The sequence below is a fragment of the Hordeum vulgare genome, chromosome 7H (genome assembly GCF_904849725.1).
Source record: "Hordeum vulgare subsp. vulgare chromosome 7H, MorexV3_pseudomolecules_assembly, whole genome shotgun sequence".
NCBI lineage: Eukaryota > Viridiplantae > Streptophyta > Magnoliopsida > Poales > Poaceae > Hordeum > Hordeum vulgare.
In genome coordinates, this window is record NC_058524.1 from 630,309,255 (window position 1) to 630,335,009 (window position 25,755).

The 25,755-nt window shown below is 43.7% G+C and overlaps 1 protein-coding gene across 1 annotated transcript; it reads right to left on the reverse strand.

The window, feature by feature from the left end:
* Nucleotides 1-2,289: 2,289 nt before the first annotated feature.
* On the reverse strand, nt 2,290-22,087 carry LOC123413025. The gene is made up of 33 exons (XM_045105972.1): nt 20,960-22,087; nt 20,652-20,709; nt 19,820-19,942; nt 19,492-19,549; nt 19,275-19,411; nt 13,203-13,361; nt 13,030-13,113; nt 12,633-12,800; nt 12,211-12,363; nt 11,925-12,116; nt 11,775-11,840; nt 11,560-11,655; nt 11,338-11,424; nt 11,099-11,215; nt 10,799-11,006; nt 10,648-10,712; nt 10,063-10,121; nt 9,851-9,982; nt 9,621-9,780; nt 9,203-9,532; nt 8,150-8,332; nt 7,998-8,059; nt 5,987-6,062; nt 5,554-5,703; nt 5,336-5,463; nt 4,872-4,992; nt 4,724-4,797; nt 4,501-4,645; nt 4,214-4,363; nt 3,710-3,805; nt 3,528-3,623; nt 3,234-3,445; nt 2,290-2,906 (listed from the first exon to the last, which is right to left on the reverse strand). Exons 1-33 carry the CDS (start codon nt 21,517-21,519, stop codon nt 2,645-2,647), a joined length of 4,767 nt encoding a protein of 1,588 aa, XP_044961907.1. The 5' UTR covers nt 21,520-22,087; the 3' UTR covers nt 2,290-2,644.
* Between the last annotated feature and the right edge of the window lie 3,668 nt (nt 22,088-25,755).

Sequence of the window (25,755 nt, forward strand, 5' to 3'; positions counted from 1 at the left end):
CAGGGTCAACACATGGAGTACTAAGTGCCAATGTTTTCCGCAAGAGAGGGGTGTGAATAGGCGCTTTAAAATAGCATAAGCATAATTCAACAAACATTTGTAAAAAATCATTCATTCATTTGTAGACATGATTCATAAGCATAATTCATTCATTCATTTTGCATAAACATAATTCATTCACTCATTCATTCATTTTGCGTAATTCATTCATTCATTCATTTTGCATAATTCATTCGTTCATATTATTTTTTAACATGATTCATTCATTTATTCAACATTTGTAAAAAAGGAGCTTAATCAAAATTCCTCCAATATCCACTGTATGCATATGATTCATTCATAGCACCAACATGCATCATATCAAAACAAACATAGGAGTTAATTCCTCCAACATGCATCATATCACCATTTTTTCAAACAAAAATCATGAACTAGGGTTCATCTTCACACTACATACAATCATTCCAACTAGTGACTAGAGTTAATATTCAACCCTATAGAACATCTAGAATCAACCTAAAACAAACCTAGAATTAAAAAATGTAGTTCAAAAATGAGGTTGTCGAAAGCTATTTGACTAAAACTAATTGAAGGGATTGGAGGAGCTTACTTTTCTCTTTTCAGAGCCATCTCGATCCAAAAAAACAGCCTAGAATCGAAAGAGATCGGAGGAGGGGGTGGAGATGAGAGAGGGACCAACATAGATCTCCCTCTGTTCTTGCGGCGGGGCCCCGAGCTTACAACTACCTAGACCCTACTATTAGGGTCCCTGTCGGTAGGCTTTCACCGCTTACCGCAAGGTCATGCAACGGTAGGGTCAAACGGAGGTCACAGGAGCCGTTAGTTGCTGCTGACGTGGATTAGTCGTCTACTGCCGAAGTCGTCGGTGATAGGGTGTCTAATCCTATCCCCGGGGTCCCTGGCGGTAGGAAAAAGGGTCAATTCTCAAAGAAAATAATGAACCGGGGCCAGATCTCGCTAAACTAACTACAAAGGGTCAAAACATGAAGGCATGCCTGCTACACTATGCAGGGATGATCGGGAGGGGTGCTTATCTTGGGACGGATCTCAGTTCTTTCGCATGCACCCTCCTTGGTGTTCACGGCTAGTTGGTTCCCCGGTTGTTGTGGTGAAAGGAGTAGGTGTCCGAGCGTATTGAAGGAGTGTTGGTTTTGCCGCTAGAGGGTATATCAGTGTGTTAGAACCACATTTGCCTAAGGTTTTGACATTTGGGGAAATAAAATTGTGTTCCCAAGTGTGCCTTTGAATTTTCCTTGAATCCAACCCCTCAGTACAAGTGTACCACAAAAATACTCCCTCCGTCCCTTAATATATGATGTTTTTGTAGTTTAACCTGAATTGAACTGCAACAACGCCTTATATTAAGGAACATGTGTAATATATGTTATGTTAGTTACTTCCTCCTTTCCGGTTTATAGGGCTTAAATCTGAAATCTCATCAACCAAGGTGAACTGTAAGTGGATGACACTAGTTCTAAGTAGCCAATGAAATATTTCTCACATATTCAATTTTCAAGGCAATAAATGCATCATCCTTCCTTTCACTGGACTTGCATAGTGCATGTAGAAAAAGATGCATACATAGCCACTAATTTTCTTTCCCTTATGTCTATGAATTAAATAAGGTGTGAGACTCAAATCACTTTAACTCAATTAGACTCAAAATAAGCCTAGTATAATGAAAATCTGAATTTTTTAAGATGAGCCCTATAAACTGAAAAAGAGGGAGTATTATACAAGCGATGCCAGCAAATGAACCCTTCAATATAAAGCAAGCATGCTCTATAAACTATAAATGCGCCCGGAATTAGTTACCGATTCTGGCCAAAAATGAAATGCATTCCTTGTAGTTTACTCATAGAAAGAAAGATGAAACAATTATTTGCAAAGAACGAGCTCTCTTTTCCAACAACACGCAAGAGAGTTGTATGCCAATATAGCTGAGAAGTCAACATGTCTTCCATGAACACCAGAATGCTCTCTTGATTTACAACATCTTGACTTGGAACATAACAATCAAGTAGCATGTTCTTTTTTCATAGTTTGTGGAAAAAAAATACTACACCAAATAATACTTCCTCTGTCCCAAAATAAGTGACGCAAATTTTATACTAAGTTAGTACAAATTTTGTACTAAAACAGCAACACTTATTTTGAGACGGAGGGAGTATATGTGGACAAGTCCTCAGTCACAGTTGACATTAGTCAGCTTTACATATAACAACATAACCTGCAATATGGACATCGAATGCAAATCGAACTTTCATCTTAAATTATGAAAGAACCATCTTATTTCCCAAGTAAAGAGTACACTTTGTTTTTACAAGAATGCTAACAACAAATGTACTACAGCTCGAACCTTTACACATCATATACAATGGATGTGCTGTCGAGCCCTAACAGGAATCATGTATTGGTTACTGGGGGGGGGGGGGGAATCAGTGCGACGCTAGTCACGCTACCACTAACCAGCACAGACTATTTCTGGCAAGCTACAACTGATGGCAAGATCAAAACTGGTGGCGCAAACCAGCCATTTTCAGAAGTTGATCGGCCATAAATAAGCACATGAAAGAATCGAAAAGGGGAAAAAATAACTAGCCTGAAGAAGAATTTGTACATGCTATAAATTAGGGCCTTTAAAAGCAGAAGAAATGTTCTGGGAATATCCCACTAAGTCACTACGTCTTCTGACTGTTCTATGGGGAACCCTTTTGCTGTCCTTCCACGTGTTGTCTATTTCGCTATTTTGTCGCAGAAGCTTTATCAAATCTAGCCTAACCTGGGATTTCTCCCGCTGGTTGCTGATGCACTTATTATCCTCCACAATTTCCGGTTCATCACCGGATGCTGGAGGAGTGTGAGGTCCTGCTTCGGCACTTGATCTGAGACGTGGGGAAAACAGGTCATATGAAAGAACGGGCAATAAATAAGCACAGGATAAGCACGAGCAATTAGATCAACACTACCAGTGCCTTGCATGTTAATTGGGTATTTTGAGGGATCATTTCCAGTAATGATCATAAAAACAAATCATCATATTGGCAGTCTTAATTCCACTAATCAATGACTCCTAACGTCTTTGGTTCATGCTATCCTAGCATATAAAGTTATCAATGCGTTACTCCAACTCCAAGCAAGCACATCATGCAGTACAAACATCTAGACCAAGCTAACAGCTCCATGGACATGGTCAAAATGAGTATACATACCTATCCTCCTCCCTGGCTGACCGGGGAAGCGATATAAACCCTTCGCCATTATTAGGACTGCAAGCAGGACAATAGAATGTTTTTGGAGGGGGGCCACACAAGTTGATGCAATCAAAATGATACCACTCATCACACTGATCGCACGCTATCATGGCCCTGTTATCATATGGCTTGCGGCAAATGCAATAAAGAATGCTCCGATCTCTGAGTAACTGCAATGGAACTAGGCTGGTGAGAAAATAACTAACAAACAGCTCAATGAATAATTAATGAGATCTAGAATTCAGTATGTACCTTCAGTTCCTTCTCAACATGTACAGATAGATTCTCCCCTTGAACAATAAGTCCATACACAAGATCAAGTGGAAGCTCGCCACAATCAAACGCAGCCTGCATCACAGCATGCATGGTCTTAAGGTTTGCAGGGTTTCATTCCTATCTTGCAGAGTAAATAGCAAAAGAAACAGGCATCTCACCTTTCCTGCTTCCGCTAGCCACTGCTGACTGGTTTCCTTTATTTCACAGATCTGCGACTTGAAGAAATCTTCACCAGATATCTCTAAATTTGAACCCTAATAGAATCAGTGCATTAAAGAATAGATCAGGCCGAGTCAATTTAAAATAAGATTGCCATTGAAGAAAAATTAAAGATATAGAACTACATGATGCACTGCAACGAGGCTCATATAAACGAAGAGCATAACTGGCAACAATATCATGGACACAGTCATCTAAGGACTAAGAATACTATGTTCCATTAGCAGAATCAGAATGGCCTAAGTTAAATGGTTCATCACATCACATCAGGCAAGGGGGGCAATATTGAACTCCACAACACAGCTGTAATAGACCTCTTTTAAAACTGTCATGCTATCCGTGTCTCAGTTTCCCACATTGGTATCCTAACTTCCTAAGTCACTATGATTACCGAAGCGCCTATATTTGGGAAGAAAAAATATAGTTTGAATTAACTATATTACCTCTTTATAAAGGCGCATCACGTGTTGGATCGATGTCTTTTTTCCACCATACAAGATTTTATGAATTCGTTTCTTCCATATATATCTGCTCAATACCAACTCAATGTTACGGTTGATTTGCTGATCATATAAGCCGGCAGCTGATGTTGCCTACAAAAATGACCAAAAAGGTAAACAGCAATGCCATACTTGTTTATTTCTTCTAACCATCCATCATCGAAAGTGTCAAGAACATCTAACGTTCAAAAAAAATGTTAAAAATAAGGGACAAGATTACCAAGGATCACCTTTAGAGCAATCAGAAGAGGTTTGCACATCACACTAAGATCATTTCCGTTGCAAGAATCCGCGTCATGCAAAATTTGCACCAAATAGGACTTGAAGTCACAACCCTTCTTGATAATTTCTTCCAACAAATCCAACTCCTCAATTCTATTAAAGATCAGGTGAACCTTAGTAAGACCAAATGAGGAAGCTAAGTTTAAACTAAATAGTTATTTTTAAAATTACCCTGTGTAGAAACCCTTTGCAGAACTGAGGAGTTCACTAAGTGCACAAAGAGCAGGACGGCTCCCTTTAGAGATCTGTAACATTTGCATCGGTATCAGAATATAACATCAATCATCGACTTATTCAGATTTATGAAACTGATAATTACCTTCTCTTGTATTCCTTTCTCTAATGGATCCCCACTTTCTAAGCAGAAGCAAAATGGACAAATATATTCAGTAATTGTTCGTGTAGAAGCAAGCAGTGGTTCCACACAAGAGCTGTGGTACCTGCATAATAGATCATTCGATCAACAGACTGAGAGAAAATGCACAGAAAAATAAAACATGACAGACAGTATCAAGAAGGAATAGTTTGACCGAACTAGCTAGTTCCCTTCATTCAATACTCGCCGGAAAAAAAAATCCATTTGTAATGCATTTACTTGAGCAGAAAAATAGCGTGTTCTTGCGTTGGATTCAGAGAATCCCATCTCATGTACACTACTGATCCATGTGCATACAAACAAGCATAGCATTCTATAAGCATGATACACAGAAGCATAATATTATTTGATTGACACCTCAGAGTTTGGATGAACATGAAAAGCCAATCCAAGCACATGTAATTTACCAGTCTTGACATATTACACATCTGGAGGCTACATCATCTCCCACGTCACATGAACAGATGATACAGAACCCTTTCCTCTTACAATCCTCATCATATAACATATTAGCATTGTCCAATGATCCTCTGATCTGAAAACAGGATGTGAAAAGCTCAAAGCGTATGCAAATAAATAAATAAAATAAAACAACAAACCGTGCTCATTTCAAACAGAAACCAACCTTTAGAAGCATGGAGAGCACAGAACCATTATCACTCACATCAGGAGAAAGAGTACAGCGGCACTGATTGAACCACCCATCAATCTTTTTAATATCAAGAACAACCCTATCCATTTCACAACAATCAAGTGCAACAGACCGGCCACTGTCCTGTAAAGGTTCACATATCATGAATGTTAGCAGAAGATATTCAACACAACAGAATACAATCACTACTCAATATGTTCATGAAAATGCAAGGAAGAGCGGTGAAGCAAGTTAAAAGCTCGGTATGGTGCATATCTCGTGAACCTAAATCTTAGCAAGAATTACACAAATAAACATGAAGACAAGAAATACCATACTGCAAAATTATTTACAATGTTACAAAATTAACAGAAACAAAATAAATAAGAAATTCAGCACCTAGATATTGATAATATGAATGACTTACTCTAAGCCTTAGCAGTTCAGTCCAAGGTTGGAGATCACGCGATGTAAAGAAGGCATTACATTGCTCTGTCCATGACCTGAGAGAAAGGAAGAATTGTTGAATGATAAAATGATGGGCCTCAAATGCAACTTGATGGCTTGCACTATTACTTGAGTGCAGTAAAGTAAAGTAAAATGACTGGGAGCAGACAACGCAGCTTTCAAAAAAAGTGCACGAGGCAGAAAAAGGAGATAGTCCGGTACAGTGGTACTCTAGTAATAATCTGTTAAATCATTTCAAAGATATCTGCGCTAGTATATTCCAGCTTCAATATGGAAGCAAGATCTGGTTATTCATATCTACCAAATTGCTTCCTAGCTAGTGCAGCTGCACAATCTGGAGCGATCAAGTGCACCGTCCATCCACCCTCTGACGTGTTTTCGGCGTGATGCGCCAAGGAGAGTACGTAGTCCATAACAAGTGGTGGTTATCAACATTAATCACAGGTTGTGGGGCATACGATAATCAATGCATTCACACGAGGTTGGGGCAAATCTATGTGTCTTTGTGCATTAAATTTTGTCTCGCAAAATTTCAAAAAGTTATATCTTTTTGAAATTGCGATCTGTTTTCACCGTTAGGTGCGTTGCAACGACCTCTTAGAAACTACTCCCTCCGTCCCACAATATAAGACCTTTTTGCAAGCTATACTAGTTAATAAAACGTCTTATATTATGGGACCGAGGGAGTAGGTCCCATTTGCATATATTCTATGATTTTTTTTCCAAAATCAACTTTGGTATTATATGAGGCAACTTTTAGTGCTACAGTTGACAACTGCCTATTATGTACCTTACCATAACTGCCAATTAGTCTGATGCTCTCCTAAGTTGGCTACTATAGTTATCCTACCATCACGGCCAAATTGCTTATCATTGTCCCAAGTCGCCTTCTGTGACCAACAAGCATCCTAACACTATCCTAAGTTGTCCTGTGATATTTTCCGGTACTGTATGCAAATTAGAAACCATGAGAGGGAGAACCATGGCTTAGCCCGGTGGTGAGCAGGTGCTGACACCTGCCCACCCGCCCGAGTTCGAGTGACCCTACTTGCATTCTCGGTGTGTACTCAATTTCCGCCTTATTGAAACGCCATGGGCTTACTAAACCATGATCTGATTTTTTTTCAGAAACCATGATAAGCAACTTTGATAGCACAACCATGGTTCCTAATTTGTCTACATCACTACGAAGTTGCCTACGGGTGATGCTCAATTGCCTACAATACAATGTTAGTTGCTTATCATGCATCCTAAGTTGCCCACCAAGGGACCTAAGTTACCTACGATGTCAGAGTATTTGTGGGGCAACTTGGAACAATGTTAGAATACTCGTCAATCATGGTAGACAATTTAGAGATGATGTTATGCACCTTGGCAAACATGGTAGTCAACTTAAGGGGGCATTGGGTTGATAGGCAGTTATGGTAGGCAGCTTTAAAGGTGATATTACACAACTTGATAGTCATGATAGCCAACTTATAAGAGCTTGGGTGGATATGAAGTCATAGTATGCAACCCACCCAGAAAGTTGCTTCCTGTAGCACCGAAGTTTCCCCAAGTAGCACCAAAATTGTTCATGAGAAAAAAAAAACACATGGGATCTAGTTTTCAAGAACTTTTCACAAGAAACCCAACGGTAAAAACAGATCTTAATTCGGTTCAAAAGTTGTAGCTTTTTAAAAAAGGTAAAAACATTCCCTTTTACATGGTTGTCACAAGAAACACAGAGGTAAAAACAGATCTTGATTCGGTTCAGAAGTTGTAGCATTTTTAAAAACAGTAAAAACATTCCCTTTTACATGGGGTTTCCTAATCGCACGGATGTGACCAAGGGTGGGGGACCAGGTGATTCCATATCTGGAAACCACGTGAGGGCGAGCAGTACAGGAGCCTGGTGTTTTCCTTTTTGGAGGGTCTGCTCATCCACACTATCCCCATGAACAACACTGAGATGCTTACATGTGACTTACTTATGTTTCTTTATAGCATCCTCAAGCTTGGCAGTCATCATAGAATAAGGAACAGCAATTCCCTGTGACAAGAAAATATATAATTCAGATGAAACCCAAGAACAGCTGAAGTGAATGGAAGTGTGAAAAGTACGTCGGTTCAGAGAACTTGCCTGATGTTCTGCTAAAACATTTTCAACATTTTCCAGTCTACATCTTACAGAGTTTTCAGAACCAGGAAGCAAAACAAGTGCTTTCCTTAGCCAAGATAAACCGCTCATCAACAATGTGACTAAAGGGCAGCTTGACAAGGATGCAGGAAGGTGGACAGCTTCTTCAACTGCTCGATCCACATCCTGAAAGGTTAAATTTACATGATTCTAGCAACTTCAGCTACACAATAAAGACATATGTAGTGGAACGGTAAACTATCTGGTTAGACGGTAACAAACAAGTTTCACTCTTCAGCTAAATAATATGATTCAGTTTGGATCAGCAAGGACATGCATATCAAAAGATAACTAACTACTGTGATCTACTGGTATACACATGTCCCTCGTGAGTCATGATAAGTTGGATGTCACACACTACGTGCATGGGCTATATCAAGGATTCTTTATTTATTTTGGAAATGGTGTGCTGTGCACCATGGTGAGCTGGGTACTATGGTCATAAGGGTGGGGACCAGTGGCCTTAAGATGGACCATGATGGCCTCTACTATTTCCTGCACACCCCTACCTCACAGACATGCTCCCTCATATAATGCAAGTGAATTTCAATGATTTCAAGAATTTGAGATTTGGCAAGTTTGAGGGGTACAGTGTTTGGATCTAGAAGACTGAGAAAGACAGAGGTGAATGAGGAAAAGTGCATGTGGTGAGACCTGCAATGGAGATACAATCGTCCTGCTACAAGAAAATGGATGGACCCTTTTTTGGTGCTGAAGCTATTTAACTGTTCCTGTATTACTGTTCCATAGTATTCCGAAAACAAATAGCACACAATGATACTTGATAGTACTATAAGCATAATTATCTTCATTCATTAATGGAACCAAACATGCAGGTGAAAAATATGAGCTCAGAAATTGGATTTAGGAGGGTCACTAAAACAATAAAAGCAAATATCTAAGATAGAGGACATACTAAACAGCCCTGCTTTCTATACATGAACCAGTCAAAATGACAGATGCAGCAAGTAACAGTCATGACAGTGAACATGTTACCTCTAACAAGGGAATCCTGGAGCAGAAAGACAGTGCTGTCAACATCCATCCAAGTGTCACCAAAGAATCTTTCATTTCATTAAGAACCTTTAACTCAAAACCAAGAGATGATCCACTTTCTATTTCTGCACTGATTTTATTTTGCAGCTCCTCCAAATTTCTTTCAAGTGGGTCAACTGTAGAGCCGATCACATTCAAATGCAGCAGGGTTCTTAAATTGCTCAAGAGACTTTGTGCATTCTGTTCCCATTCTTCAATATTACTGAGAACAGAATTAAGTGCAGACGTGTCGAGGCTGACTTTCATACTTGCAGGCTGACAGATTAAATCCTGTCATATGAAGAACCAAGGTTATCAAATCATTATAAATAAGTATGCTTTCTGAAAATAATTATCATCAAAGCCATATTGAACAAACCTTCAAGTCATCAACTTTAAGACAAACTCCAAATCCAAGTTTATCACATCTAGGTATCAGCAGATAGGCCTGGCATTTGTCCATCCATAATCTAGCAGCAGTAATCTCTGCTTTCATAGCTTGTTCAGATGGAAGTATAGCTTTTATGTCCTCTGACCACCTGAAATAGGATAGTCAGTATAAAGAATAGTCTGTAGCATAAGAACATAGATCTCTATGATGACTAGTACCGGATATGGTCTTCAAACTCAGAGAGAGAAGCTGACTCCTCAAGCATATGTCGGGCCTTCTCTTCCCAAGAAGTAGCAATTTTTAGCACCTCCAACAGATCAACGAATGGTTGCTCCTCTTGAATACTTAATCTGGCAGACAAGTAATAGTGAGGCAGAGCAAAAGAATTATCCTATACAATATAAGAAACTGGTGAATGGTTTACACTTACATGGAGGCTTGTATCAGAATTTCGTTAACAAACTCCAGGGACATTTGTGTTGCAAGAGCCTGTTACATACTTGAATGTTAATGTAACCAATCTACTTAAGCATTAAGAAAAATAATATCTAAGCTCTGACTTGAACAAGGGATGTCTTATAACACTTGTTTAGAATCAGATAGCACAATGAAAGTTCATGCTTACTGTGACAGGAATATAAAGATGTTATCGGAGGATCTGACCAAGTTCCAGAGACAGATTCATGACAAAGTTGGCAGTTGCCAACTTTCACAAACAATGTTAAAAATAAGAAGAAATTAACGGGATTCAAGTTTCAACTCAGGTAAAAAGATATATGTTGGGTTCAATTCTAACATTTCATCATGAAGTTTTAATCAAAGTCTATTTTTCAGTTCATATAATGAAAAACAAACTAGCGTCCGCTCATTTTATCAGCAAGAGCTACATTGATCCAAATTTTGTAGGGGTCAATTGGTTTAATAGCGCGATAAGTAGGTTTCTGCCAAAGTGAAACTAGGAAACAAATTCACATTACATGAGTTCTTTCTCTCAGTTACAAGTTTAGAAAAATACCTCAGATGCTTGCTTCCTGCAAAAGGACCTCCTTAATTCTTCTTCAACTAATGGCAGTTCACCGACTGAGTAGAACAGTATCTCTTGTGAGTTAGATAATAAAGCATTTCAGATACAACAATCGCCATGGATAGAAGTATTTAAAACGTACCTTTTACTCTCAGTGATTTGCCGTCCTTTAGAATGGCTGTCAACTCCTCAACAATGTTGTGGTAGTCATTCCTTTCAAAAAGTTTTGTGAGTATGCTATTAACATGATTCGCCCAGGAGCAAGCACCTGAATAACGTTGCTTAAGAAGGTTCAGCTCTGGAATGCTGAACTTGGTACCATCCAACGGAAGAAGGAAACTCTCCAGTTCCTGGGGTATTTACAACAAAAGAGTAACACATCTGCATTCCTTCAATTTTGAATAGTTGAGAAAAGGAATAGAAGAATAGGATGATTGCTAACCTTTAGACCAGGCGAGTCTTGAAGATATGATTGACACTGCATTCTCAATGATTCAGCTTCTTTCCACAGTTTTGAAACAAGATCAACTTCTGGAACTAGAGCTCGAAGTTGTACCATCTATCAAGGTTTAGACATTATCAAATTCCTGACAATTCAGAATAATGCAGAAACATATGAACAGGACATGAATCAGAATTATATTTGCAGGAGAAGCTCACAGCCAAAAAATTTGGACACACCTCTAATTTCAGAGTATTCAGGCAATCTATGTCGATGACGCCCAGTTTATTCTCTTCAAGTAAATCGCGTGCTTTCTTCAACCAAGACTACAGCACAAGTGAAATGCAAACATACCAGAAGTTAAGAAACTCAATATGTTGAGAAACGAATGCATGGGAAAAGAAAATACCACTAGCATATCGAACTATCAAATTAACGCATTTCACTAATAAAGCACATACCTTTGCAGAAGAAATCTCACAAGACAATATTGATGTTTCAGTTAGCTCGAGGGGGAATTCAGAAGCCCGAGAGTACAGTGCTTCCAAGTGGTCAACCTAAGAAAACATGACAATGAGAAAACATTGTCGCCACAATCAATGAAACGGTAGGTGGGAGAATTTAAGGATGCAATGTGGATCTATTTTGTGTCCCGCAAAAAATAATTCATGATTACCGTTGAGCAGGATGATAATGCAATGTTTATTTCACTAATCAGCATTTTTCCTTTCTCTGCATAGTCCTGCAACAGGGGAAAATCATAACAACGGAGTAAATTATGGGGACTTACGATAAGAATTATACTATAGTACCTGATTTTACATACCTGCAGTTGTGCAAGACTGGGCTCACAGGATGCTTCACATCTCACAGCAATTAATTCTTCGACATCCACATACTTTACTTTATCTGAACACTTGTCTTTGCAAAGCAAAAATTCATCGATTTTGGAAAGGCAATTTCTAACACTCAGACCCCATTTTTTAGCCCCGGTTAATTTTAGTGCCATGTTTCGGACCTAACAAATCGATAGCATCACAGTAAATACAAGTCACTCAATTGTTGTAAGAATTCTACACAAACCATAGCATGTTCAGTAGAAAAAGACATACAGAGTCCATGCCATGGTCACCCCACAGAAATTGTTCAGCAGATTCCAAGGCAGTGGAATATGCAGTATCCAAGAATGGCATATGGAGAATATGATCAGATTTTGAAAGCCAGTCCTTAGCAAGTTGTGCATATGATATATGCTGATCTTTGCCCTGCAGACAGGTCAATAAGGACCCATCAGAAGTAAGAAAAGAAACGAAACAAACATAAACGAGGTGGTCTTCCATAGCACAAAATTCCTTATTCACTGTATCAGATGTCATGGGATCATGAGAAGAGGAACCACCGAGAGATTGACAATACTATCGTAAAAAGCAAGCAAATAACTCCATGCACACTCTTGTTTAATGGACAACTAGATGCAAATATTCAAAACAGAGAACTCAAATGACAGGCTGGTGCATTGCAGTCCATATCAAACCTTTTTAGATGGCGTGGGGATGTCATTAAGCAACAAGGGGCTCTGCTTAACATTCTCCCCTGAGAGGCTAGTCTTGACCTCGGAAGCTAAATCACCCAACTCTGCAAGGGTGTGGCGGTAAAGTAAGCGACGCTTCTCTGGACTGCATTCACAAAGGTGCTTCCAGTGCTGGGAAAGAAAGGAATTGTTTTTAACAAACTTGTTAAATCTTTTTTTATGAAAGCGCTATTCAGTGCCACTGCATAAGATGAACATTCTCATCAAAAGATCTTTTGCTGCCGTAGAGCAGCTAAAATATGATGTTCATACCCATGTTTGGCAATAAACGGAACAAGACATAAAGGTGACATGGAGTTAACAACTGACTAAGCAAAATAATGCCATAACAAAGACAAACCTCAAGGCAGACATGAGAAGTCCTACAGCTACAGGAAACTGCTGAAAGATACAGGTACTGTTGGCATATAATGCACTTAGGATCCTGCATGGTGAAATTTGGAAATGGTTATAACACATTATACAGAGAGAAAATTACCATGACAGGGGATGAAAGTATATTAATAGAAATACCTCTTCACTTCCAATAAAGTTTGGGTTACTCCTTGGCTGCATTGGACTGGATTTGATAATCCCATTAATCCATAGCTCCTCTCGACATTTTTTCTCTTTAACAAATATCCTCTCAACTTCTCCTTTTAAGTAGGAAAGTGATTTATTGTCTACACCATTCTGCAAATAAAAGGATTAGGGAATGCAACTATTTGCAAGCACTGTGTACAGATTATAGTTTTACTACAATATACCATCATGTAGCAAAATATGACAATCCCATTCAACACATTTTTAGGGAGAATTGTAGGGGAGCTTGTAAAGTACTCCCTCCATTCAGAAATATAAGATGTTTTAGATATTTCGATATGGACTACATGCGGACTGAAATGAGTGAACAAACACACTAAAACACATATATATACATCCTATTCAGAAAAAAGTTAAAACTGATGGATAAGTCATGTGGGGCTGCAGCACATGGTCCTTGTATGGGGCTGCAGCACATGGTCCTTGTGTGGGGCTGCAGCACATTGTGTCCTTGTGGCTGTTAGGATAGCATCCTTGACCACCAAGGACTGGCAGTTAGGATAGCATCTTAGACTAGCATCTTAGATTAACATCTTAGCATATGCTTGGCTGGCTAACGGCCTATAAATATGTATCCCCAACCCCTCAGGTTGGCATGGCATTGTGTGAGAAATAAACCAACGAAAATTGCCTCAACTCTCCCAGTGTCATCCACAACTATCAATGCTCAGGCTGAAACGACTAACAAGTGGTATCAGAGCCTCGTTGTCTTGTACCCTGAGCATTTCCTGCTCACCTCTCTCACCGGGAGCTGAGCAGCCCAACCGGTAGCAGCAGTTGCTCCGACTGCCCCTGGTTACCTCCCTCCCTCCGGACTGGCGAGCAGCAGCTCGTCAGAAGCAGCTTCTTCTTCCCGCAACAACCCCCTTGCAGCGAGTCATGTCTGCAGGTCGCTCTCAGCACACGGCTACCTCGAGCACACGGCGCCAACAGGAGGCCGAGCACGCCGTGGCAGAGGAGCATGAGCGAGCGGCTAAAGCAGCCAGGGCGGAGGTAGAAGCAGCAGCAGCACGTGAGGCTACGGCGATGCCAAGGCACTCCTTGGCGGCTCCGACAGCTCTAACGGCTCCGCGTCTGCGGACAACGTCGCCGATGCAGAACGCGCTAATGTGGCGCGAGAGCGGCCGAGCACGCCCGTGCACATTGCGATGGCGCTCTAGGTGGAACTGCGCACGACGGCGGCGGCTGCGACGACCAGGACCGCGGCCTCTACGAGGTCCGGACTATGGTCAGGGATGTTGGTCCCGGTGTTGGGTGGCCTACCCTCACCAAAACCGACTACGTCGAGTGGGCCACGATCATGAAGATCAGGCTCCAGGTGCGGCACATGTGGGAGGCGGTCCAGGACAGCAACGTTGACCACCATGAGGATCGACAGGCGTTGGACGCCCTCATCGCCGCAGTCCCGCCCGAGATGCAGTTCTCGCTTTCCAACAAGCAGACTGCCAAGGAGGCTTGGGACGCCATCGCCGCGGCACGCATCGGCAACGACCGTGCTCGCTGTTAGGAAAGCAACTTATCATTATTGAAGGCCCAAGGGGCATATATATATTACACATGACTTAAGGTGCAAGGAAAGTAAACATAGACTAATAAGGACTCCTAGACTAATACTAATAGACTAATAAGGACTCCTAGACTAATACTAATACTTCCTAACACCCCCCCTCAAATGCAAAGCGTATGCAATAGCATTGCATTTGAAGAAGTGTAATACTAAAAAACAATGATAATCCAAATCCGCGTCTTGAGAGTGTCGTCATAGCATGAAGAGTCTTCAAAACTTGTCGAGTCGCCGAAGGAGAGAACGAAGAGATGGCACATCAGAGGTAGACACCGTATCATTTGAAGATACAAGATAAGTATCAAGAGAAGATGGGTTGTCAAAAGAAGATGACACATCAGAGGAAGACACCGAAGAGATGGCACATCAGAGGAAGACACCGCATCACTTGAAGATACAACATAAGTAACAAGAGAAGATGGGTTGTCAAAAGAAGATGGCACATCAAGAGAATAAAGCATTGTGCAGAAAATCATAGTCCACGACAACCGTCGACGAAAGAAGCTCGGCGGATAAGGCATCGTCGAGCGGCACAACCAGACGGTTGTGGGGATGGCTCGGGCTCTCCTCAAGCAGAGAGGAATGCCGACTGTTTTCTGGGGAGAGGCGGTACTGACAGCCGTCTACAACCTCAACCGCTCGCCTACTAAAGCACTCGACGGCAGGACGTCGTACGAGGCCTGGCATGGGCGGAAGCCGACGGTCTCCCACTTGCGGGTCTTTGGTTGCCTCGCGTTCGCCAAGGAGCTCGGCCATATCGGCAAGCTCGACGACAGGAGCACTCATGTAGTTTTCACCGGCTACACAAAGGGCTCGAAGGCCTACCGCATCCTCGACCCAAAGACACAACGTGTGCGCATGGCGCGAGACGTCGTGTTCAACGAAGGGCGAGGGTGGGCATGGGATAAGGAGGTGGACGACGGCTCGACTCCGACGTATGACGATTTCATTGTCGAGTACGTCCACTTCAAGGAAGTAGGGGAGCAAGCAACTCCTCTTCGCTGAGCACATCTACCTCGGTTCCCAAAACTCCATCGACCCCGAGGTTTGCTAAGCCGGCGGCACCGCAACCAGCGACGCCACGTACTCCAACACCGGCAGTCACCCCTCCGGGCTCGTCTTCATCAGCACCAGCTCACGCCGAGCACAGCCAGGTGGAGTTCGCTTCCCTGCTCTCTCACGACGAGGAGCGCATCGACGCGTATCATGGCGGCGAACCGCTGCGGTATCATACGATGGAAAACCTACTCGACGACCAGTCGGTGCCGGGACTAGTGCCACGCGACCTGGAGGCACAGCTACAACTCGCGTGTGAGGACGACCTTTGCAGAGGCCGAGAGAGACGCGGCATGGCGCACCGTGATGCAGTTGGAGATGGATACGGTCAAGCAGAACCGCACCTGGCAGCTCGCTGACCTCCCTCATGGTCACCGTGCGATCACCCTTAAGTGGGTGTTCAAGTTGAAGAGGGATGAAGTCGGCGCCATCGTCGGTTGTTGGCCCGAGGCTTCTTGCAGCAGGAAGGAGTCGACTTCGACAACGCTTTCGCTCCCGTGGCACGGATGGAGTCCGTGCGACTTCTCCTTGCGCTAGCTGCCCAGGAGGGCTGGCATGTCCATCACATGGATGTCAAGTCGGCGTTCCTCAACGGCGACTTGAAGGAGGAAGTCTACGTGCACAGGCCGCCGGGATTTGCGATCCCCGACCAGGAGGGCAAGGTAATCCACCTGCGTAAGGCTCTCTATGGCCTACGGTAGGAACCTAGGGCGTGGAACGCCAAGCTGGACTCCACACTGAAGATGGGCTTCGAGCAAAGCCCGCATGAGGCGGCCGTCTACCGACGGGGCAGTGTAGGAAATGCCCTACTGGTGGGCGTCTATGTTGACGACTTGGTGATCACCGGTATCAAGGATGCAAAGGCGACAGCGTTCAAGGAAGAAATGAAGGCCACCTTCTAGATGAGTGATCTAGGGCTCCTCTCCTTCTATCTAGGGATCGAGGTGCACCAGGATCACTCCGGGATCGCGCTTCGACAGTCCGCCGACGCCAAGCACATCGTTGAGCTAGCTGGGCTCACCGACTGCCACCCAACCCTCACTCCGATGGAAGAGAGGCTGAAACTGAGCCGCGACAGCACGACGGAGGAAGTGGACGCTACGCAGTATCGGCGCCTTGTGGGGAGCCTTCGCTACCTCGCCCACACACGGCCGGACTTGGCATTCTCCGTCGGCTACGTTAGTCGACTCATAGCGGCCAACGACGGAGCACCAGCAGGCAGTGAAGAGGATCATCCGCTACGTGGCGGGGACCCTCGACCACGGCCTCCACTACCCTAGGTGTCCGGGGGCGGCACACTTCGTCGGGTATAGCGACAGCGACCACGCCAGAGACATCGACACTAGCAAGAGCACGAGCAGGATCCTCTTCTTCCTCGGCAAGTGTCTCGTGAGTTGGCAGTCGGTCAAGCAGCAAGTGGTGCCCCTGTCCAGCTGCAAGGCCGAGTACATAGCGGCCTCCACCGCCTGCACTTAGGCGCTCTGGCTCGCTTGACTGCTTGGCGATCTCCTCGTCCGAGACACCAAAATGGTGCAGCTCATGGTGGACAACACGTCCGCCCTGGCTCTGGCAAAGAACCCCGTTTTCCACGAACGGAGCAAGCACATCCGACTGAGGTACCACTTCATCCGAACCTGTTTGGATGAAGGGGGCATCAAGGCGAGCTACATCAACATCACGGACCAGCTCGCAGACCTGCTCACCAAGCCCCTTGGGAGGATCAAGTTCCTCGAACTCTGCTCCAGGATCGGGATGATTCAACCCTCCCACAAGACGACCCACAAGACTTAGGGGGAGAATGATGGATAAGTCTCTGTACTAAGGTCTTTGTGGGGCTGCAGCACATGGTCCTTGTGTCCTTGTGGCTGTTATGATAGCATCCTTGACCAACAAGGACTGGCAGTTAGGATAGCATCTTAGACTAGCATCTTAGCAACATCTTAGACTAACATCTTAGCATATGCTTGGCTAGCTAGCAGCCTATAAATATGTATCCTCAACCCCTCAGGTTGGCATGGCATTGTATGAGAAATAAACCAACGAAAATTGCCTCAACTCTCCCAGTGTCATCCACAACTATCAATGCTAAGGATGTAACGACTAACAAAAACATCTTACAATAGTGAACAGAGATATATATAATATGTTATTAATAAGAAAAAAAGGTGTGACAATAGATCTAATGCAAAACCTGATGGCTCAACAATGTCAAAATTACAATGGGGGTCTAAATTAAGAAAAATCCACAATGAAGTATTGCCAATTTATTCACATAGGGTGGCGATGTTTCAGCATGATGGTGCTCGGGACAAGAACCAGATCCTTTAAGTTCTTCATTGCTTAACAGGTTAAAGTGTAAGAGTAGTGTGTCAATGGTCCATTCGAAGGTTCGCACCATCACATGGTTACTATTAATTATGTATTTGATAGTATGTATGCTGCAGCAAAAGAAAGACAAAATCCTGTATCTCTCTTTGCTAAAGTAGTTCATCGTCCCTATAGCAGTTTTGCTTTACATAATAGCCACATTGAAGCAAAAATTACCCAAAAGGTTACTTTTGGGGGCAAACATAAACAAGGCAACAATATTGCATTTTAAATAAATGCATGTGAAATTATTAATATTTACTACAATTAATATAGGACAACTATCCGACCTGCGATGTTGTATGGCGCGGAGTGTTGGCCAACCAAGAGACGACATATCCAACAGTTGGGTGTAGCAGAGATGCGCATGTTGAGATGGATATGTGGCCACACAAGGAAGGATCGGGTACGGAATGACGATATACGAGAGAGACTTGGGGTAGCACCGATTGAAGAGAAGTTGGTCCAGCATCGTCTCAGATGGTTTGGACATATTCAACGGAGGCCATCGGAGGCGCCGGTGCATAGCGGACGGATAAAGCGTGCTGAGAATGTTAAGAGGGGTCGTGGTAGACCAAACTTGACATGGGAGGAGTCCGTTAAGAGAGACCTGAAGGTTTGGAATATCGACAAAGACTTAGCCATGGACAGGGGTGCGTGGAAGTTAGCTATCCACGTTCCAGAGCCATGACTTGGTTTCGAGATCTTATGGGTTTCAACTCTAGCCTACCCCAACTTGTTTGGGACTGAAAGGCTTGGTTGTTGTTGCTGCTGTTGTAATATGGATCGGAGGGAGTATCACTTACGACAACAAAATACTGAACTCTCTTTTCAAAGCTAACTATTAGACATACAAAAAACTGATGATGAAATTCAATAGGCAAACCAGTATAACAGCAGATAAATTTACAAACAAGGAGGTTTACTGACTCAACAAGAAGAGCTAAGCTAGCATAACAATGACTCAAAACTAATACAGAAGATAAACAGCAAAAAACTAATATGTATTCTCTAACCTTTGCGAACACATACAAAAGCTCTTCATGGGACAAAACAGGTGCCTTACGGTACATACGATACAGTTCAGCTCCAATTCCACCATGAGGCAGCCAATCAGCAGGAGCAAAATTAACAGCCTCGGCACAATTTAAACCTGAATAGAATGGCGTGTCTCAAATTTGTAATAACATCATAGCTGAAAGAAAAATGACTATGGGGTATGGCATGTATTACCTAAATTGAAACCACCATGGTAAGATCTGGGAAAAGTAATCACGAAGTTGCCAGGCTCCTAGAGAAAGATAGCAATAAACAAGTTTAATCTACTAGATGTACCACAGATCTGAGAAATTATAATTTGCATTGAAATTCCATAGGTAGCAGATGGGATAAAAGTAATATGTGTGAGTACTTATGTAATTACATGACAAGTAACATGCACAATAACCAGGCTAAATGGCATAACAGGAACACAAATATCACAAAATAATGTCATCGCCGTAAAGAACATCAGTACATATGGTAGAATCCTTGCCTGTTTACAAAAGAAGTCTGTACTAACCTGCATCACACTGTAAACAGGAACACCATTTGCTCGTAAAACTGACGGATTCAGCATGGTGACGAGGTGAAATAGTAAGTCAGGTTGTGCATCAAATAGATCAGGTAAGGCCTTGCGCATAACCTGTAGGAGTTTATAATATCAAACACTCAAGTTACAAATAAAAAACTCAAATGTTACCTAACCAGAATAGCAATACCTGAACAGAAATTGTCGCTAAGGAGCATTTTGCTTTGTTTTCTTCAAATAAATATATAACAAAAAGACAGTAACTATGTCTATACGCTTATGTTAATATTTCAACACATAAGCTGATCTATAGGTTATAAAATGCACCACCATTGTTTGATGCATGTCTGATATGAAAGATAAACAAACTACAGAATCAAGTAACGAAAATGAATGTTTTCAATAAGAACATAGTACTAACAAAGTATATGGTTATAAATGGTGTGTTTGCATAAATCAAATCCTAGAAACCGCTCAATCTTTTGAGTAACAAATACAGAAAGATCTATTGTAATTCCGATGTAGCTCAAAGTACAAAAACAGTTGCTACAGGTAGTAATAAGAGAATAACTTTACTTCCCGGTCCCCACTAAGAAGAAAAAGTGTTTATGGAGGTGCAAATAAAAGAAGCCAATGTGTTAATACAAGTGCAATCAGTATTTGCATACTACTCCCTCTGTTAACTAATATAAGACGTTTTAGATCACTAAAGTAATGATCTAAAACGTCTTATATTAGTTTACAGAGGTAGTACTCAATATCACATTTGCATGAACTGGAGAAACTAATATAATATTATTTTGTTTAGAAAAGCATAACATACCCGCTCAAAAGCATTAGCTTCAGCTCCAGGTACCCCATACCAACATTTTGGCTCGCCCCTGAAACACAGGTCAGATAACCTCAATTTACTTCAAGATGAACAACTCTAGGCCCAAATTTAACACAAAAAAATCCAGAACGTAACAAAATTGTAGCATCCCTCACATAACAACAAGAGAAAATTCTCAAGCCACTAATCAAGAATCAATAGAACAGAAGTAAGAAAAACAATGTGGGATGCACAACCTGTGATAGCAAAGATAAAAAAGGTAACATGTCCAACATGCTATTCAGGCAGGATTTGCTTACCAATGTAGATAATTAATTGAATAAAAACAATGGTCCTCAACATGCCAACAAAATGATGAAAACAGCATCCCCATGTAGAGCCACGGGACCATTACACCAGGAATTTTATCCTGTACGGTCCGGAGAACTGAACCTGGCAGGTTCGGAAAATTATTCAGATTCCACGGGCTTGAGCAATACTTTTGCCATATCTCCGGATCCACTGATGGCGGCACCGGATCACCAAGGCGAGGAAACCCACTTCCATATTTTGAAGTGTCCATGTCACTCCCATACATGACCTCCAGCTCCCCTGCCTTGCCCTCCACAATCTCCCAGAACAGCTTCTCGACCTGAACACGGCTAGGAGGCCTTTGCCCAAACCACTTCCTTCTCACCTTCTCATCAAATCGCTGTAAAGCATCGAGCTGACAGGTCTTCCTCCTTTCGACAAACCCAAAACAGTCACTGTCAGAGTTCATGCAGTCCGAGCAGTACCAGTTCCCCGGAGGCACACTCTCGAGCGGAGGTGATAAACAGTACATATGCCACCCTTTATCACAGCGGTCGCATAGCAGCATGGCGTCCCCATGCAACCCGCTCTCACACTGCTCGCAGACCTGATCGTCTTGGCTGACCTCTGCATCGAGCTTTCTCTTCTTCGGCTTCCGAGGTCCAGCAGACCCTGCATTCTTCCCGGGACTGCCGTTGCTGCTGTTACCATGGCGCTGCTGATTAGAAGCCAGTCCGGCGGCCTTTTGATTTCTCCTCTTCCGGCTGCTAGCGCCGGAAACCTCCTCCGCATCATCGATTTCTCCTCCTCCAGAGACAGGTTGGTTCTTCCCTTCATCCTGGGAACCAGAAACCGACGGCTGATTGTCCAGCTCATCCTTGTTCCTGTCGCCATCTTGCGAGGACGCGACGGATCTGTTGTTGGTGAACTTCTCGTAGTCGTAGAGATGCTCGTGGTAGAGCTGCGCGAGCACGTGCTTGGCGCACTCGGGCACGTGCCGGGGCGGCGCCTTGTCGTCGACGAGCCGGACAACGTCGTCCCACCGCTTGGCCTCGCAGGTGCCGTCGTAGCCGCCGAAGCGCTTGACGGCGTGGAAGAGGCGGCAGAGGTCGAGCGGGCGGCCGTCGGAGAGGGCGGGCGGCTTGGGGGGCGCGGTCCTCTTGCGGCCCCGGCGCGGCGGGCCGGCGTCGGCCTTGGCCCTGAGGAAGCGGGTGTAGTCGAGGAGGAAGGTGTCGCGGTCGGCGGGGGCGGGGCGGGCGAGGAGGCGGTGGATGGGCTGCCGCTTGGTGGGGAAGGAGAGGGCGGCGGCGTCGAGCGCCCTGGGCGGCGACCAGGACGGCGGCGGCACGATGCGGCAGACGCCGTAGGGCTCGGCGACGGGGCGGATGCGCGCGACGTAGGCCAGCGGGTCCGCGAACTCCTCCTCCGTCGGGCGGAAGACGGGGGCCTCCGGGACGGCGTCGTATCCATCCGAGACGGGGACGGGGACGGCGGAGGGGGAGGTGGTGGCGGCGGGGAGGGGGCGGCCCTTCCCCATCGGCGGCGAGGAGCGGTCTAGGGTTTCGGCGAGCGATGGGGAATTTTTGCGGTGCGGGGTGGGATGTTTTTTTCTTCTTCGGTGCTCTCCTCTGCTGCTGGGCCTTGATCCAAGCGGCCTGTTGAAGGAATTGACAAGAAAGAAGGCCACTCCTCCTATCCTCTCAACTTTGGCCCAGCTCCAAATTTGGTTTAAGACTTTGGGAAAACATTCTTCTTCCCTCCCTCGAAAAACAATCCTTGAAACTGTTCACCCAATTTTTTTGTTTGCTATCAGCTGATTTTTAAAATGTTTTTGTTTGTGTTGCATCCAAGGAAGCGGGTCTTGCAGATGTATAAGGCGCATGTTCGGCCATGTGGCCTCCCCCGCCGGCATTGTTGGGTCCATATGAGTTGAGCGTCAAAGGGTTAGGGATATTTGGGGTATCCGACATGATAAATGCTTGGATGGTACAAGGAGAAGAGAGATGCTAGATGTAGCTGAGACTCGTCGTAGGTGTTATCCACATCCGTATTTAGAGGTTTCAACCAAGGCACCAAAAGTAAAACAATGTTAACATATCATGGTTTGGAGTTGAACCAGTTAAAGGTTTTTAGATCAAGTTGGACTCCAAATATTTCTCCTTTTTTACAGCAAAAAAGTGGAGTTGATTGGTGTACATCACTTAGGTCCTCATACAAACTCCCTCTCACGCAATCCCTACCATGGGAAGAGAAGCCCCATCATGGTAAAATAAACTAGCGGCGCAAAAAATGTGGCCAGCGGTAAAGGTCGTGCTCATCCTTCATAATTGGGCAGCCGGGTGAACTTCCTAGAATTCGACCAATAGAAAATACGAGAGCACAACTACACGAGGATTTAGCCACCGACACTGAGGTCTCATTAATGAGCATGAACATGAACCAGATTAAGATGATCTGTCCGTGCATACACTAGTAGAAAACAGGCTTTAGGTTTGGATTATTAGTCTTGATTCGTGAGAAATGCTTTTACTCCCGGTTTATGAGTAACCTCTAGTCCTGGTTGGTGTTACCAACCGGGACTAAAGAGGTGGTGGCAGGGTTTTGTCAGTCTGGGGCCCCTGCAAGGGCCATTAGTCCCGGTTGGTAATACAAACTAGGACTAGATATAGGTCTTTAGTCTCAGTTTGTATCACCAACCGAGATTAAAAGTATCCCTATATATATTGTTTCGTCCAGCCCGAGTCCAAGCTCTTTGTTTTCCCCTTTCTCTCGTTTGTTGCCTTGCTCGAGTTCATCCTCCATCTTTCCACAGATTTGTCAAGATTTGAGGCACCCCATCCAATCCAAGTGTTCACAAAGGTTAGCAACTTTGTCCTTTCATCTCTCATTGCTAAATGCAAGGTCTTTCTTTAGTTGATTGAGATCAATCCACTGCACAGGAACATACATATTCTTCTTCGTTTTGATGATATCTACAAAGATAAGAAACTGGTCTTTATTCCAAAACAGATCACCTCCAGGGAATTGTTCCCTATTGCTATTGTAGGGATTGACCTTGCGACGCAACTGAAACTCACCAAGTGGCATGGTGTTCCAGTCAACTGTGTTTCTGGGCTTCTGAGCAATCTTTTTGAAATTTCGCTTGGGTGCTTTAGAACCTTCAGGAACATCTGAGGAGGGACGCTTGGAGCTGGCACCCCGAGGAGGGTTAGAACGCCTGGAACCACCACCTATGAGACGCAAAAATCAAACACAACACGAAGGACAGAAAATGTCAAGGCAAAGTTCAAGAATGACCGGAAAATCCAAAAAACAAATATAAGGTAATGCGTGTGCAACAGTAGGAGCGGTAGTACCGCCACTGGAGCGGTAGTAAAATTTTACTACCGCTCGGGGAGCAGTAGTGTTGGGGAACGTCGCATGGGAAACAAAAAATTTCCTACGCGCACGAAGACCTATCATGGTGATGTCCATCTACGAGAGGGGATTTCCTATCTACGTACCCTTGTAGATCGCACAGCAAAAGCGTTAATAAACGCGGTTGATGTAGTGGAACATCCTCACGTCCCTCGATCCGCCCCGCAAACCGTCCCACGAACCGTCCCGCGATCCGTCCGACGATCTAGTGCCGAACGGACGGCACATCTGCGTTCAGCACACGTACAGCTCGACAATGATCTCGGTCTTCTTGATCCAGCAAGAGAGACGGAGAGGTAGATGAGTTCTCCGGCAGCGTGACGGCGCTCCGGAGGTTGGTTGTGATCTAATCTCAGCAGGGCTCCGCCCGAGCTCCGCAGAAACGCGATCTAGAGGTAAAACTGTGGAGGTATGTGGTCGGGCTGCCGTGGCAAAAGTCGTCTCAAATCAGCATAAAACAACGTCGAACCTTAAGTGTGCAGACCCTACGGGTTCGACAACTATGTAGACATGACCCGAGTGACTCCTCGATCAATATCCAATAGCGGGACCTGGATGCCCATATTGGATCCCACATATTCTACGAAGATCTTATCGTTTGAACCTCAGTGTCAGGGATTCATATAATCCCGTATGTCATTCCCTTTGTCCTTCGGTATGTTACTTGCCCGAGATTCGATCGTCAATATTCGCATACCAATTTCAATCTCGTTTACCGACAAGTCTCTTTACTCGTTCCGTAATACAAGATCCCGCAACTTACACTAAGTTACATTGCTTGCAAGGCTTGTGTGTGATGTTGTATTACCGAGTGCGCCCCAAGATACCTCTCCGTCATACAGAGTGACAAATCCCAGTCTCGATCCATACTAACTCAACAAACACCTTCGGAGATACCTGTAGAGCATCTTTATAGTCACCCGGTTACGTTGCGACGTTTGATACACATAAAGCATTCCTCCGGTGTCAGTGAGTTATATGATCTCATGGTCATAGGAACAAATACTTGACACGCAGAAAACAGTAGCAACAAAATGACACGATCTACATGCTACCTCTATTAGTTTGGGTCTAGTCCATTACGTGATTCTCCTAATGACGTGATCCAGTTATCAAGCAACAACACCTTGTAGATAGTCAGAAGACCCTGACTATCTTTGATCAACTGGCTAGCCAACTAGAGGCTTGCTAGGGACGGTGTTTTGTCTATGTATCCACACATGTATATGAGTCTTCATTCAATACAATTATAGCATGGATAATAAACGATTATCTTGATACAGGAATTATAATAATAACTATATTTATTATTGCCTCTATAACATAATTCCAATAGTCTCTCACTTGCACTAGAGTCAATAATCTAGCCCTCACATCACCATGCGAA